This window comes from Oratosquilla oratoria, chromosome 11 (genome assembly GCF_046742065.1).
Source record: "Oratosquilla oratoria isolate Oo_2021 chromosome 11, ASM4674206v1, whole genome shotgun sequence".
In the NCBI taxonomy this organism is placed as follows: domain Eukaryota; kingdom Metazoa; phylum Arthropoda; class Malacostraca; order Stomatopoda; family Squillidae; genus Oratosquilla; species Oratosquilla oratoria.
In genome coordinates this window covers 4527582-4545730 of record NC_134787.1, presented here as the reverse complement: position 1 = coordinate 4545730, position 18149 = coordinate 4527582, and the positions used below count along the sequence as shown (strand labels likewise).

Sequence of the window (18149 nt, the reverse complement as noted above, 5' to 3'; positions counted from 1 at the left end):
CAACTCGGCTCTGACCTCTTATGTCATGAGTAGTCATGAAGTTTCTTTTGTATTGTTTGCCTCCCCATGCACTGAATATGCCTTCAGGAGTGCATTGTGTTTTGTATTTTTCAGACAAACCAAAGTGGCTTACCTCCAGTTTGTATTAAATTTGCAGTGTAAATATTAAGAAGAACAACCTTATGAAAATCTATTTGATCCATCAAACATAGTTTTATCCTCTTTTTTGTTACTTATCTTAATGATTTTTAACGGATTTCCAGGCCCAGAAGGCACGCATGCTGGCCGAGTCCAGCAAGCTGCACAAGGACTTCCACTCTACGCCCGACCTGCAGGTCATGGCTGGCTCCCCGCAGCACCAGTTGAGTATTCAGGAGAAGAGAAAGTCACACTCGCAGGAAGATCTCTTTGTGTTTGCTTGGAACGCACGGAATTCACGACACTCCCTTGCGTGTCCGCCGAACCGCTTCAGCCACATGGACCGGAGGCTGGAGGAGTCTCAAGAGTGTAACAAGGAATGGCAAGGGTCCACGGGCAACACCAGTGAGGATCCTGCAGCCATCGATTCCCCCGACGGGTCCGCGGACCACAAGATGCTCAGGAGGTCTCAGTCAGCTGTCAACCCACAAATGCTGAGGAGAGCCGGTCTGCACCCTCCTCCCTCCCACCCCCCACCTCCACCTCCGCTTGGCCAATTGGTCAAGGTTGATATCGCCAGGTCAAAGAGTGATTACGCCACCGTAGGACTAGCGCCCTCCACTCCAACCAGCACGCCCTCGTCTCCGGGGATCATGTCCTCTTTCCGGCCCACGGATTGTGCCAAACTTTATGCTTCCCCGGAAGAGATTAAAGCCGTTGGGTACCGGAGTCCAGATATGATGGGGACGCTTAACCGGAAAAATGGCAATGGTAAATCTCGATCCCAGAGTTTACCACCCAGTACCAGTAGACCCAGTGTACACAAAGGTATCCAGGAAAAGGACTCCTCCAATGACTCTGGGATATACTCCACCACGTACTCCACATTCAGAGGCTCTGAAACTGACTCAACAAGAAGTCAGGAAAGTGATAACAGTGCCCATAGTAGCACCAGCACGAGTAGTAGTAGCAGTAGTCAAAATAGTATGTCGAGTGATACTGTAACATATGCTAGGCCTAAGAACAATCGAAGTATTGTAGAACCAGCAAAAAAGGTCGAAGAGGCCGCCAGTGCTGTTCCTGTAGAAAAACAGACTCCTCAAAAGCAGCAGCAGGCTTCCCCAGACATCCCGGAGCCGGACTACAGTTCTGATGAAGACAACACCTACGACTCTCAGGACGACGCTCAAGCGAGAAAAGTCCGGGCAACCAAGAAGAAAAACTACTCCGTCATGTTCTCGCCCAACATCAGTTCCTCAGCCAGTGACATGTGTGATACGCCTCACTATGCAGCGCCCGCCAAGAGTCCCATTCCAGCCACTCAGGGATCAAATTTCAAGGAGCTCATTGCCAAGAAAGCAGCTGAAAGACAATCGAGGTCAGACAGTCTGGAGGAAGGTAAAAGTTCAACACCACCCATAGGTAGTCCCAGCAAAACCAGCAGTGGCGAAAATGGCAATGGTTCCAAAGCGATCTCGGATGCTATTCAACAGTCTGCCATATTCCAGAGACAGAAGGAAAAGACGACCAATGGAGGTCTGAAGCACCGGGCGTCTTTGCCGACCAGTCAGAGTCAAACAGAGGAGCCACCCAAGACTTGCAGAGGCAAGCTAAAGAGTGTCAAGTCATGCCCGAGCGACTTCAACATGGAGGACGGGGACAACTCCTCCAGTGGTGTCAGTTCCGACCAAGAAGTCCAAGGTGAATCGAATAATTACGTTACCGTCATCAACACAGAATTTGATACCATTTCAGGCCAAAAGTCCTTGGAACGGTTGCCCCGGCACACATCGTCTCGGGATGACAGTTCCGAGGCTTCAGAGAGCTCAGACGAAGCGAGTGATCGCACTTGGATCCTGACCAATGAGAAACCAGAGAAGAGCGAATTGGCTAAAGAGACGGAAAGTGCCGGAACGCGAAGAACAGGTACCTTGACCAGGAACGCTGTGTCTTTAGTCAAACTGCCTCCGCCTCAAGAATCTGGGGAACCCGACATTGAAGTTGACCTCAACCTGTCGGCGCAGCAGAGAATGTCCCGCTCAGTCGACCAAGACACCATCAGCACACTCTCCTCTCTCAGCAGTCTCTCTTCAGGATCAGGCAGCACAGGAGATCGTGACATTCCACCCTCCAGCCACCACCACCTCAGCGGGCGGGGCTTACCTCCCCAAGGTCCCCCACACCAAGGTCCTCCACACCAAGGCCCTCCACACCAAGGCCCCCCACACCAATGCCCCCCACACCAAGGCCCCCCACACCAAGGCCCCCCACACCAAGGCCCCCCACACCAAGGCCCTCCACACCAAGGCCCCCCACACCAAGGCCCCCCACACCAAGGCCCCCCACACCAAGGCCCCCTACATCAAGGACCTCCATACCAAGGACCCCCACACCAAGGATCCCCACACCAAGGCCCCCAACACCAAGGCCCCCAACACCAAGGCCCCCAACACCAAGGACCCCCACACCAAGGATCCCCACACCAAGGCCCCCAACACCAAGGCCCCCAACACCAAGGCCCCCAACACCAAAGCACCCCACCTCAAGGCCCCCCACTCCAAGGCCCCCCATTCCAAGGCTCCCCATTCCAAGGCCCCTCACACCAAGGCCCCCCACACCAAGGTCCCCCACACCAAGGCTCCCCATTCCAAGGCCCCTCACACCAAGGCCCCCCACACCAAGGTCCCCCACACCAAGGTCCCCCACTTCAACCGCACCCTCTTCAGGGGCATCCTCTACAAGGTCACGTCATGCAGAGGCCTCCCAGTGCCACTCTCACCTCCTCAACGTCTTCCCTTGGCCCTGGCCATACCAATCGGGCCATGGCAGGAGGCACTCTGGATCGGAACAGGTGCAACAGCAGAGATCCTCATGGAGGGGCAGAGTACATGACTGCCATGGAAAGAGCGGCGGTGCCCTACGTCATGTCAGCGTCCTGCCCTGACCACGGGCACCACCCATCGGGCACTAACGTCGATACGGGGGAGACGGAGTATGAACGGAGCATCGAGGAGAGTTTGCAACTGATCCGTCAACACATGGACTCCCTTAATGAGGTCAACACGCTGGCTGGAATCCAAGCTCAGACAGACTCGTCTGGGATGGTCCTGGCCCCACCGCCGGAGTTCAGTGACTTGTCCGGGATGACAGCCCGCCAAGGGGCAGCAGAAAAGAACAGAACGGTTATCCATATATCTAGTGATACTTATGAGCCCACTACAAGAATGGTGGGCACGTTAACAAAGAGTATGAGTTGTAGCAGCAGTGAGGACACTAGAAATTTCCGAACCAAGACATTGTCAGAGTGGACCACGCAGGACACAACGGACTGGCTCGAGTCGCTATTTATGCCGGAGTACAAGAACTCCTTTGCTCAGCAAGAGATTGATGGCCAGAAGTTGATGTGCCTCAACAACGATGCCTTCATCAATCTTGGTGTGAGGCGGGTGGGACACAGGATAAACATGGAAAAATCATTGAAACGATACATGCCTGTTGATAGAATTGACCTCTAAGAAAAAATATATATACATCGATATCTTCACCACCACAGGTCAGTGTCACCATCGGTCATTTTACTTCCCTCACTCCTTTCCCAGAGACCACCCTTCCCCACCACTAGCCCCATCCCCACGCCCACACCATCATCTCTAACTCATGGACAGAATACTGGTGCATCAGTGGCAAGGTACAGATGTGAAGGGGAAATGAAGGTTTTTGCATCTGATATTGCCCCTTTTTAATTGTCACTTCGAAAAATCCTAGATGACCTATGTTCCTCGGGTCACTGTCCTTCAATGTCCACATTTGACCTTGACAGAGTTACAGTGTATCATCTCATTGTGTGTAAAAAGTTCAAAATGTGTTTTATCTTTGAGTGAAATTTGAAGCTATTTTTTATTTTCTGAAAATGTTGTGTTCCATTGAGATTGACAGACATTGCTTCTCTAGTGCAGTCATCATCCCAAACTTGTGAATGTTGTGTAATTCAACAGTTACTGTGACAATACATGCATACGTCCAAGTAGATTAGATTGCAGTGTTAGACTTGCATGATATAGCTGCTGAAATTCATTCTCTCTAAACAATTTAAAAAGAAATATCAAAACTCAAGAAAATGTGACAATGTCATTGTTATCAATATATGGACCACCCAACCACTTCCATCACCACAAAGAATGGGTTAACGAGCCAAAAGAAAAAGAAGACTGAAAAGCTACAAGAAATTGAGATGTACAGGAATTTGAAACTAACAAGTACGATGAAGAGGAAAGTGATTTTATGTATTAGTACCTCTGATGTTTTTTTTAATGTGTAATGTGTATTGTCTTTAAAAATGAATTGAATTTCACATCATTTTAAGTGTTTCAGTGATAAAGATTTTATACGTGAGAAAATTTTTTATAAGTGGAAATTTACCACATTGTAATGGATGTCCTATTTTCAATCATTGATAAGCTTTTTGCATCAAGTATGGATTATGAACTAACTTTGGCTTATATCACTTATTTCTATTGCTATCACTACTACTACTACTATTATAACTTCTACAATTGCTACCAATATTACTATAATTGCCATGTCATTGTAAAAAATATTTGTGTATAGTGTGTATATATATATACATATATATATCCTTATTGCAGCCCCTCTTTTAATTTCCATACAAAAACTTGATGTAGTTTGTTATGCAAATACAGGCTTCTGCTACAGAGGTTAAGACAATGCTTTTGTTGCAGTAATTATCTACCAAAGGCTCTCACTAGTATCTTTATACTGATTGAATGACTGTGTGCCCTGCTGTCACGCTGTCGCCGCCCCTAAGTCCTGTCTTTCTTTAGTGCTTTTACTTTCGTTTATTATGTCTATTACTTTCTATTTTCCTTTCACCACTGTCTGTGTTACATATGATTGTCACACAGTTTTAGTCGGTAGGCTCCATGCCTCCAGTCAGCCATTGTTAAAATTCTTCTTTTGTTATAGTCTTCAATCGAGGTAAATTAAACTTGTAATGATTTTTCTTGATTTTCTTCAAATTATTACAACTTGCTTTTCTTAGTTACATTCGAGGAATCCTGTCGAAAACACTCACTTTAAGTCCTATGTCAGTTTTGCAGTGACGTCATGATTTTTTTAGTCCAATGATCTTTAACTTTATATTTAAAAACCTCCCCTAAGGGCATGATCTTGCAATCATGAACCAATTGAATTTTCTCCTCCACCCTTTCTCCAATCAAATCTGCCATTACAAGTCCGCATTGATTTTCTTCAAATTATTACAACTTGCTTTTCTTAGTTACACTCGAGGAATCCTGTCGAAAACACTCACTTTAAGTCCTATGTCAGTTTTGCAGTGACGTCATGATTTTTTTAGTCCAATGATCTTTAACTTTATATTTAAAAACCTCCCCTAAGGGCATGATCTTGCAATCATGAATCAATTGAATTTTCTCCTCCACCCTTTCTCCAATCAAATCTGCCATTACAAGTCCGCATTATTGTTTACTCAAGCAATCTCGAATTCAATGCACACTGACTTAGGACATCAGCAATATGTCATACAGTAATGAAATTGGGTCCACAGGCACTTGTTTATAAATATAATGCTGAAAGTGAGGTTATACAATTTCTCACCTTCAGCTGTGTTTACCAAACAGCCGATCCAATAAAAATTAAATTCTCACTAGCTACCCCTCTTTCTACCTCACTTATCTACCTATATCTATGAACCTCTTTCAGGGCTCGGTAGCTACCACTTGGTTGTCCCAATCAACCATTTTCTACTTCCCTCTTACAGGGCTTTGGCATGTTACAGTACTAAGGGAGTCAACATATCATACAAGGAACTAACTATTAAAACTATATCTGCATAAACTGGCTAAACAAGGTTAAAAGAAACATCCTTCAATGGATGTCATCAACTTAATGGTGACCCAAAATACATAACAAGGAAATAAGTAACCCCTCTAAAATGTACAAATGTCTGTAACACCAAATGTCTACTGACCCGTAAAAACTAGTTAGTATATCTATAAATTGGTTCAGTACATTGAATTCAAACTCACTGCTACCAAGTTCTGTAGATGTCATAATTTACCAATAACAAGATCAGGAAAAAGTGTCAAATAGTATTTAATGTCTTCCTTCTTATGATTACAATATGTTGTGAAAATAGCAACAACTAAGGAATACGTATACCAAGGCTTTTTCCCCCTTACAAGGGAGGTAGCCAAAAAGGAAAAGGCATAAAATCATTCCCACCCATTCCATCCCTGAATACACTCCACACCCCTCCACCCTCCCTCTCATCTTAGCACCTCCTGGATGACGGGTCATCCCTGCACCCTGTCCACTGCCCTGGGTCAGAAGCAGTGTTGCAAGACACAGCACATCCACAGCAAGGCCGCTTCATTAAATCGGCGACCCCCCCTCTCCGTCCCCCCATACATAAAGGAGAAGACGGGGAGAAATCCCTTCGGGCTGCGTCAAATTTTGCTCACACATACTACCTCATCCCCCATCCTCCCACCCATTCCACCTCATGCATCACAACATCATCCATATACAACCTTTCTCCATTCACCCCTGTCTTCTGTCCTCTCCCGTCCTTCCTCAACAGACATTCCCCTCTTCCCCAAAGCCCCCTTCACCCCATCCATCCACTTCATCCCAGGACGTCCCTTCATGTTCACTCTCTCCACATCTGCCTTCCATACCTCTTTTACTAGTCTTTCTTCACTTCTTCACTTTCTTCACAACTAAGGAATAGAAAATATTATTAGAAAATTTGTTTGTGTTAGATCTCAATGGAGGATGTTTTCACATTACAACAATTATATGCACAGTATTAAAGATGTTAGCAATAGTGGAGTGTGTCCCTGCATAATTTTACATTTGTTTCACATTTGTCAGAAACTGAAATAGTACATTCAACTGACTTCAACTTAGGACATAAATTTCTGGGTATGTTTGAGAAAAGCAAAATGTAACTTGGTTTAACAAATAACTTTTTGTCTAGGACACATACTAGTGAAGCTACATAAGAATTTTCAATGCTTCACAGAACATAAAAGTAAAGCAATAATGGCGTTGTTTTTATATATTGGCAAGGCTCCAGGTCTTCATGATTGACAAGGCTTCAGGTAGCACATCTGTCTGACACACAAAAGGTCCCAGGTAGCACCATACACATATGAATGATATAAATCCAGTCTTATCTGTAAAAATGATCAAGATTAATACATAATTCACACATGATGCTATATACATATTCCTGATATCCATCATAATTTAAAGTTTCCATAATAGAATTTATTTCCTGTGTTTCTTCTCCGTAAAAAACAGTTGTTGTTTGTTAGCTCAGCTGCTACCAACACTTTCAATTGCCTTCTCTCCTTAATTAATGGATTTAATTCTGTAGTGCGAGAGGTGAATGCAAGGGTAGTGGGTCAGGGGTTGGAGATGATTAAAGAAAATGGAGAAAAGTGGGAGGTGAGCCAGTTGCTGTTTGCGGACGACACTGCGCTTGTAGCAGGATCAGAGGAGGGATTGAGGAAGTTAGTGACAGAGTTTGAGAAGGTGTGTGAAAGAAGGAAGCTGAAGATAAATGTGGGCAAAAGTAAGGGGATGAGATGTACAAGGGGAGAGAGTGACAGCAGGCTGGAAGTGAGCATTAAGGGTGAAAAACTGGAGGAAGTGGATAGTTTTAGATGCTTGGGTGCGAATGTGACAGGAAAGGGAGGAGTGGGGGTGGAGGTAGAATGTAGATTGAGAGAAGCGAGTAAATGCCTTGGTGGATTAAAAAGTGTAATGAGAAATAGACATCTGGGAATGGATGCTAAAAGGTTATATGAAAAAGTGATTATGCCAACAGTACTGTGTGGGGCAGAAACATGGAACATGAGAGAGGAAGAGAGAAGAAGTTTGAATGTGTTTGAAATGAAATGTCTGAGAAGTATGATAGGGGTTACTAGGCTGGATAGAGTGAGAAATGAGGAGGTGAGGAGGAGAACAGGGGTGGAAAGGGAGCTGGGAGATAGGGTTGATGAAAGAGTATTAGGATGGTTTGGACACATGGAAAGAATGAGTGAAGAAAGATTAGTAAAAGAAGTGTGGAAGGCAGAGGTGGAAGGAGTGAATATGAAGGGGCGTCCTAGGATGAGATGGATGGATGGGGTGAAAGGGGCATTACAAAAGAGAGGAATGCCTGTGGAGGAAGGACGGGAGAGGACAGAAGATAGGGGTGAATGGAGAGGGGTTGTGTATGGATGATGCTGGGATGCATGATGGGGAGTGGGTGGGGGATGGGGGGTGAGGAAGTATGTACGAGAAAAAAATTGACACAGCCCGAAGGGATTTCTCCCCGTCTTCTCCTTTTCTGCATGGGGGGACAGAGAGGGGGAGTCGCCGAATTTATGAAGTGGCCTTGCTGTGGATGTGCTATGTCTTGCGACACTGCTTCTGACCCAGGGCAGTGGACAGGATGCATGGATGACCCGTCATCCAGGAGGTGCCAAGATAGGGGAGTGAAATATATGGGAAATGGAATGGGTGGGAGTGGTTTCTATGCCTTTTTCTTCTTGGCTACCCCCCATGTAAGGGGAAGAAGTCTTTGGTATATGTATGTAATTCTGTTAACTGTTCCTTCTGTGATATAATATTTCTTCATTCACTTTCTACTTTCTTCACTTTCTTTTTATCATCGTATAATTGTAAGTCACTCATCTGTAGGCCCCATGCCTCTTTCGTCCTACTTAGTCAAGTACTTAGTATCAGTATGGGGTGAATTAACTGTAATTTTCTTCTTTTCTTCTGAATAATATTACACTTCTACAACTTATTTGGATTAAGTACAGCAGAGGAATCCCACCTGGGATCCTTTTACACCCACCAAGCCAAGTCTGCTTCGACGTCACTATTTAATTCATCCAATAACTTTGAACGTTACAAATAAGTGCCACCCTTTAAGGGTGTGACTCTCCATCCACCAATAATTTCTCTCCTCCTCTACCCTTTTCTCCAATCAGAAAGGCTGTTATACCGTCTCAAGCAATACTGCTTATGCAAGCAATCTTGTCATGAAGCGAAGTGGCTTAGTGTTAACAATTCGCAACATCAACACCTATATTGATATCCTAGCTTGTGTTTACAACCATTGGATGATGAGCAAGAATATGCAACTCTGTAGCGGCCATTGTTTTCAAAATATCTAAGTCGTAAAATTAATTTCTTGCCACCTACCCCTCTACCTACTTGTCTACTTTAATCTACCAGCCTCTTACATTGTTATACAATCATCAATATCACAATTACAATTATTATCAAGTTCTAAGTTCTTTTTAAATTGTCTACATGTCTAACTGACAATTCCCTAGTTTCTAATTGTAAAATATTGTATTTATTTCTACCTGCAAAACCAATTATTCTATATGGGCCTGAGTACCTTGGTGAAAGTTTATTATGGATTGTATGTAATTTGGCCATGAGCAAATCTCCTATTTGTAATTCTATTTTATATGCTATTATTTTGTGTTGTTTCTTTTTCATCTCTTGAGTATGCTCTTTCCTGTGTTCCCTAACTCTTTGATATATAGCTTGAAATGTATGTATCCTATTTGAGATGGAATCATCTATATTATACACTGGCTTCTGTTCTGCAATCAAGATTCCAAAAAGAGTAAAATGGGGTGTTTCTCCTGTAGCTGTATTAATTTGTTTTTTTAGGGTACATTTAACACAAGGAACCCAACTATCCCAAGTTATACTATGTGGGCGTATCAAACCTATAAGATATGTAATAATTTTCTTATTCAACCTCTCTACACCTCCATTGGTCTGAGGTTTATTCACCTGAGGGTTTACTTTGTTTATCTTAAATAACCTATATAATTCTTCCAAGATTTTACTATTAAATTCAGTATCATTGTCTGAAACTAAGCTCTTAGGAGTAGTGAAATTACAGATTATCTGATCATTACTGAAGCAATTGTTTTAGCTCTCTTATTTGGTATGGGTTGTAAAATACAAAATCTTGAAAGATAATCAATAGCAAAAAATACATATTTATATCCATTTTTAGACATAGGTAACTCCAATGTATCTATGCGAACTATTTCCCAAGGTTTCTGCGGGGTGGGATATGATAGCATGGGAGCAGGTTTAGGTGTATTTCCTTTTATCTCAGCACATTTCAAGCAATTTTCTATATAATCATATATATCTTCATACCTGGCCAAAAGTATTTAAGTTGTGCTTGTCTATAAGTTTTATCCTTTCCTGGATGTGAACTACAATCACTGTCATGAAGTAACTTTAATACTTCTTGTACAAGAGTTTGTGGAATTACCAACTGATTCACTGGGCCCCTAGAAATATCCTTCCCACTTACAACTGTTTTTCTATACAAAAGTCCATTGGTCAAATGAAATTCTACAATCACTGTCATGAAGTCGCTTTAATACTTCTTGTACAAGAGTTAGTGGAATTACCAACTGATTCACTGGGCCCCAAGAAATATCCTTCCCACTTACAACTGTTTTTCTATACAAAAGTCCATTGGTCAAATGAAATTCTACAATCACTGTCATGAAGTCGCTTTAATACTTCTTGTACAAGAGTTTGTGGAATTACCAACTGATTCACTGGGCCCCTAGAAATATCCTTCCCACTTACAACTGTTTTTCTATACAAAAGTCCATTGGTCAAATGAAATTCCTCTATCTTATACCCTTTTGGTAGTTTTGGAGGATTACCTCTTGGGTTCATCAAATTCTGGGCTACTTTTTTCCCAAGCCTTATATTTTCTTTGTTCCCTTATCATTTCTTCATCTAATGATACTAGTTCATCTATATTACAGATGAAATTGATCAACCCTGACATTGGCTGGCTAATATTTCTAGATAGTCCATCTGCTGCAACATTATACCCAGAATATATTCAAACTTAACCTCATAACACTGAAATGTAGTACACCACCTGGCTAATCTGCCCCTAAGATTCTTATGCTTGAATAAGTTCTCAATAGCTGTATGATCAGTCCACATTCTGATTGGATATCCCAGTATCATATCTCTAAAACTTTCTAATGAATACATCACTGCTAAGGTTTCTCTTTCTGTTATAGAGTAGTTTCTCTCTGCACTAATATAAAGTCTTGATGTGTAAGCTATCGGTTTCAATGTTCCAATTCTCTCTCACTTCAGTATGCCTCCTAACCCTATGTCAGGCGCATCAGTGCAAAGAATGAACTCCTTATCATAATCAGGAAATATGAGAACTGGAGAACTAGCAAGTTTATCTTTCAACATGTCAAAAGCTTGTTGTGCAGATCCCCAAATGAACTTTGAATCTTTCCTCAACAAAGAACTTAATGGATTAGCTATGTCTGCATAACCCTTGATAAACTTTCTATGATACCCTGTCAATCCCAAGAAACTTTTTTTTCTACATTGTTTGGAACTGGATAGTTCTTTACTGCTTCTACTTTTGAATTTACTGTACAAAGTCCATGTCTAGTTTATGTCCCAAATATATAACACTGTCCTGCAAAAACTTGCATTTTTCAAGTTTCACTTTCAATCCTGCTTCAGCTAGTCTTGAGAATACCAAATCTTATTTCTCAGCTGCTGTTTGGGAAATTATTGGAATATCATCTAGAAATACACTGGCAGTGTTTTCTAACCATTTAGAACTGTATTCATTAATCTTATAAGTTAATGGACTATTACATAACCTGAATGGCATGTGTTTGAATGCATAGTGCCCCATTTGTATTGAAAATGTTGATTTGTCAGAACGCAGATTTGATATAGTGTTAAAATACCTATTTTTGGCTCCCAAACTATGAAAGATGTCTGCTATTACTGGTACTAATCACTAATATTTCTACCATGTTCTTGTTTGTCTTATAAATCCCTGAGTCCAATTTCAAACCTTTCATCCTAATTGACTCTGGGATGGTTAAAATTTCGGAGTCTATGGTGACTCCTTTCAGCTTCCCCTATACCCTGTTAATTGCTTTGGAGTGTAATAATATTGACTTAATTATGCCACCTTCCACAATTAGCAAAGCTTCATTTGAAGTTGATGAATTCTGAGTAATTTCAGGGATTTCTTGAACACCTGAATTGGGTTCACTATATGAGACTTTATTTTCTGTTTAAGATTAGAAATGGAGAGAGTGAGTGGTTTCAGGTAAAGGTGGGACTTCGTCAGGGATGTGTTATGTTGCCCTGGCTGTTCAATTTATACATGGATGGGGTGGTGCAAGAGGTGAATGCAAGGGTAGTGGGTCAGGGATTGGAGATGGTTAAAAAAATTGGAGAAAAGTGAGAGATAAGCCAGAAGTTGTTTGCTGATGACATTGTGCTTGTAGCAGGATCAGAGGAGGGATTGAGGAAGTTAGTGACAGTTTGGTAAGGTGTGCAAAAGAAGGAAGCTGAAGATAAATGTGGGTAAAAGTAAGGTGGTGAGATGGACAAGGAAGTGGCAGCAGACTGGAAGTGAGTATTGAGGGAGAGAGACTGGAGGAAGTGGATCATTATAAATACTTGGATGCAAATGTGGTAGGAAAGAGAGGAGTGGAGGTGGAGGTAGAATGTAGATTGAGAGAAGCAAGTAAATGCCTTGGGGGATTGTGTAATGAGAAATAGACATTTGGGAATGGATGCTAAGAGGAGATTGTATGAAGGAGTGATTGTGCCAACAACACTATATGGGGTAGAAATATGGAACATAAGAGAGGAAGAGGGAAGGAGTTTGTGTTTGAGATGAAATGCCTGAGAAGTATGATAAGAGTTACTAGGCTTGATAGAGTAAGAAATGAGGAGGTGAGGAGGAGAACGAGGGTGGAAAGGCAGTTGGGAGATAGGGTTGATGAAAGAGTATTAGGATGGTTTGGACACATGGAAAGAATGAGTGAAGAAAGACTAGTAAAAGAGGTGTGGAAGGAGTGAACATGAGGGGTCGACCTAGGATTAGATGGATGGATGGGGTAAAAGGGGCATTGGAAAAGAGGGTAATGTACATCAACCTCGGTCACTAGCTCGTCCTCATAGTAGTCCTTCATTCACCAGCTCGTCCTCGCAGTAGTAGTCCCTTGTTCACTAGCTCATCCTTATTGTAGTCCCTCATTAACTCCTCATAGCTGAATCCCAGTGTGCACTCTTGCTTGTAGTTCGTACTCTCATAATCGACATGTACTGCGTATCTTCGTGCACAACGTGGTCATGTAGTGTGATGCACCAGTTTCTTTGGAGGTGTGGGTTTGAATCCCACCTCTGCCACCATCTGTGTGCCCTGCTGTCACACTGTTGCCGCACCTATGTCCCGTCTTTCTTTTGTGCTTTTACCTTTGTTTAGTACGTCTATCACTTTCTACTTTCCTTTCACCACTGTCTATGTTATGAACGATTGTCACTCACAATTTTAGTCAGTAGGCCCCATGCCTCCAATCATTCACTGTTAAAATTCTTTTCCTTCAGTTATATTCTTCAATGCTTTTCTCAGTTACACTCAAGGAATCCCATCAAGAATAATCAATATAGGTCCTAGGTCAGTTCTGCAGTAACATCATGATTTCTTTAGTCCAATGATCTTTAACTTTGTATTTAGAAACCTCCCCTAAGGGCATGATCTTACAAATGTGAATAAATTGAATTCACTGCACACTGACTTAGGTTGCATCAGCAATACGTCATACAACAATGAAATCGGGTCCCCAGGCACTTGTTTATAAACATAATGCTGAGAGCAAGGTTAAACAATTTCTCTTCTCGCCTTCGGCTGTGTTTACCAAACAGCCAACACACTTGTCAGATGGCTCACCATAATAAAGACTTAGTTGAATTAGAATAGAAACTGAGCTAAGCCTAGTACCCTTGGAGAATACCAGGTCGTCACCCAGGTCATTCCTTTTGTAGGGTCTGGCGGTACAATGGCTGTTGTCTCTGCTTCATTTTAAGAAGTCACTAAGGGAGAGGTTCGAGTCCTTGCGGTGGAGCTAATTTCCTTTTTCCACAATGACACACAACTTGTCATATGGCTCACCATAATACTCAGTGAAATTAGAATACAGACTGAGCTAAGCCTAATACCCTCGGGGAACTACTAGGTCATAACCCAGGTCGTTCCTTTTGTAGGGTCTGGCAGCTCAATGGCTATCGTTTCTGCTTCATACTAAGCAGTCGCTAAGATAGAGGTTTGAGTCCTTGCGGTGGAGCTAATTTTCAATTGTCAAAATGACACACAACGTATATATATATATATATATACACATATATAATATATATTTGTACATATGTATATATATAACATATATAAATATATATATAAGACTGAAGGTGGAAGAAACGGACAAGGAGTAATGGGAGAATTTCACGCTTTAACATTTCGACCCGCAGGGTCTTGATCACAAAGCTAACAACTCAAACGTAACAGAATATTGTATACATGGACGGGTCATCTCATGGGACGCTTCGGAGAGCTTATTTTATTTGCATATTCTTTTATTATTAATAAGCTTGTGGCTTTTGCTAAACATATAAAGCCTTCTCTATGGTTAATGTTGTTATTGGTGTTGATATATGCTGCCTCAATTGTCTTCCTTAGTTTCTTGGATGATCCTTTATTCAATACGGTTGTGTTGTTCCAGTCTGGAAGGTGGCCATGTTTATCCACATGCATTACTATGAAGTTAGATGTCCTATGGGCTTTTACGTAATTTTTATGTTCATTTATCCTTTTATTAAGTCCGCGACCAGATTCACCACTTCAGATTTTGGTGAATCTGGTTGAGGATTCGAACTCAGCTAACCTGTAACAAAGTTACAGTGACGCATTGGTTTACGTCACTGTAACTTTATTACGGGTTAGCTGGGTTCGAATCCTCGGCTCGTCCACGTTTCAATTTCCAACGGATGCTCCCTTCGAGCGACTCTCAGTCTTGATTGCGATGGCATGGAATTAAAAGTGATTTGTGGTCGAAAAATATATAAATTGATCACCGGGAACCATTTAGTGTGTATATATATAAATATATATGTATATATATATGTATATATATATATATACATATGTATATATATATACACATACGGTATATATATATATATATAAATGTATATATATATGTATATATATATATATGTATATATTAAATATATATGTGTGTATATATATATATGTATACATATATATAATATATATATGTATATATGTGGTATTTTTATATACCAGTCGGACTAGGACTGGCACAGAGCTGGGCTATATTAAACACAGGTGGGTTGGCTCTCTTTATTATGTCTCAAATGTTTCGGAGTCTGACTATAAGGGGACACTGAACTGTGGCAAGCACTTACTCTGAAAGTGACCTTACACGTGGCGTATGGACTGCTTCGTTGTCAGCTGGCACCGCGTCGCGTCTGCTACCATAGACCTAAGCGCAGGAACTGAGCTTGAGTGCTTGGAGTGCCCGCTCTTAAAGATTTCCAGCGGTCAGATGCCATGCGTGGTCCAATCACCTTCCAGGCCTGCCCCACGCGATCCACGGTGGGGCGGAGTCAACCCGGAAACAAGGGTGCGTCCCTTTTGGCCGCGTGGGCACTGAGAGCCACGCTGTCCTTGGTCACCATACGCGCCAAAACCAACTTGCCGGCACCACGCTGTCCTTGGCCACTATACGCGCCAAAACCAACTTGCCACATTCCTCCCCCCGCCAAAAAAGTCAACGACTACCGAAACAACAAAAAAAACAATTCACTCTGGCGTGAGGGAATAATCGATGCGTACGCGTCAGAAGGTAACACACCAAGGTGCGTTCCCTAAAGACAGCAATCACATCGATGAAAAAACCCTTCGCGACAACGTACCAACAATATATAATGGAAATGCAGAAGGAGAAAAAAAAAATAGGAAGAAGAAAACGGAGCAGATGTGTAGGTCGTGCGCAGGCGTGTGGTCCTTCTGTCAACGTGGTGGGAACTCCGCGCTGGTGCTCATAATGCTGATGGCTGCAAGCTTGTCCTTCGCAGATCTGTAAAAAGTATCAGCGGCAGAAACTTTGCACAGGAGGGGGTATATGAGTGGATCACAATCACAATGGATATGTACAGAATATACTATTATCAAGAATCAATATTATTAAGAAAATTGCTAACAGTAGGATAATAATGCATTACGCGCCTTGCCTGCGATCTCATAATGCTGCTCCATGCTCCACACTCCTCGCCTGTGATCCTGCGACGTGCTGCTCCACGGTGGTCCTCCACTGGCAGAAAATTGCTGTTCCGACTCGGGGTGAATGGGGAATATGTGAAGGACAGAAGAGACGGCAGAAAAATGTTTCGAGGGATGGCGTGGAGCGCCGACATTATATTTATTTATTTATTACTATTATTATTATTATTATTATTATTATTATTTTTTTTTTTTTTTTTTTTTTTTTTTTTCAAAACAAAATATGTACAAAATAAAAAGAAGACGACCTGAAAATGAGAGAAAAAACATAGTTCACCGATCATCTCACGTGCTATGTGACACACAGAGCAGTTATATGACCTTTGAATCGGCGTGCTAATGTGAGCCGCCATTATCCTCCTGGAGGTCCAGGGGTTCCTTCTCGTGTGTGGGGAACGCGGCTCTCCTCACGTTCTTATTTTCGCACACAGAGAGATTTCCTTCTTGCTTAATCCTGTCTGTATGGACACAGAACTCACGTCCTGACTTGATGTTTTTTATGGTGTATATTACATCACTCACCCTTTTGGTGATCCTATATGGGCCTTGGAACAATGGTTGGAGCTTTTTACTCGCCCCTTGTTTAGGTTTGGCAGTAACATAAACTCTGTCACCGAGGGCAAGCTGCTTTATGCGCGTCCTCGGCCGTTTGGTGTGCCTTTCAACTGTGGCAGCTTCAATGAACTGTTGGCACCTGTCAAAACATGAATTTGCTACGGCCATTGTTTCGGCCGCTAATTTATCCATATTATACCATGGGGCATTTGGCCTTGTGAACTCCGTTATAGGAAGGACAGGGTCTCTGTGGAACAGGAGGAAATACGGGGAATCCCGCAGAACTCTACAGTATGATATGCAGAATTGTAGGCTAAGACCGCTAAAGGGAGCATTTGATCCCAGCCTGTTTGATTGTCCTGGACAAGGGACCGCAAGATTTTTATGATGGTCCCATTTACTCTCTCAACGATCCCGTTGCCCGAGGGATGGCAAGGAGTGAACTTGTGATGCTTGATGTTCACCATCGCCATCACCTCTTTGAACGTGTCGTTTATGAATTCTCCTCCCCCATCAGAGATCACCTGCCTCGGAGCACCGTGTATTGCCAGGACGTGGTTTAGGAAAGCTTTGGCTACAATCCGCGCTTCTTTAGAGTTAATGGGTACAGCCACCAAGAAGCGGGTCAGAACATCGACAACCGTCAAGATGTATTTCGCACCATGTAAGGTGGTGGTTAATGGGCCAATAAGGTCAACATGGACCCTTTCAAATGGAGCGTTTACGTCAGGGAACTGTCTAAGTGGAGCTGGGAGGTCATAGGAAGGTTTACACATGATGCAGATTTTGCATTTCTTTAAGAATTCCTTCACATCCTCCGACATTTTCGGCCAAAATGCAAATTTTTGTAGCCGTTCCAGAGTAACTTGGACTCCGCCATGGCCCGCCATAGGAAGGCAATGGGCAATACGTAAGGCTGCTGCCTTTGCTCCTTCAGGGCATACCAGTCGAAGCTCCTCCAACTGGTACGCATTTCTACGCGCATGATATAGGAGTCCGTCGGGGAGGAGTCGAAACTCCTCGATCGGAACTCGTAAGCGCGGAATCTTAGGAACTCCTGACGTGGCCCCTCGAAGGTACTCTTTAATCCGACCCCAACCAGGGTGGGCATCTTGCTCCTTGCAGATGCTTACTTGGTCCCACGTACTGCCGCTAACGCCTCCCTCTCGACGGTACTATACCGTCGCTCGTGTTCGTTCAGAGTGCGACTGAAATAGGAGAG

The 18149-nt window shown here is 42.7% G+C and overlaps 1 protein-coding gene across 1 annotated transcript in view; it reads left to right on the top strand.

The window, feature by feature from the left end:
• Prosap (SH3 and multiple ankyrin repeat domains prosap) overlaps window positions 1–4783 on the top strand; it is a 111197-nt gene extending 106414 nt beyond the window's left edge. Inside the window, exon 15 of the mRNA XM_076193142.1 lies at window positions 264–4783. Coding sequence (XP_076049257.1) covers window positions 264–3653 — 3390 coding nt within the window. The 3' untranslated portion in view covers window positions 3654–4783. The remainder of the gene's footprint in view (window positions 1–263) is intronic.
• Window positions 4784–18149: the final 13366 nt, after the last annotated feature.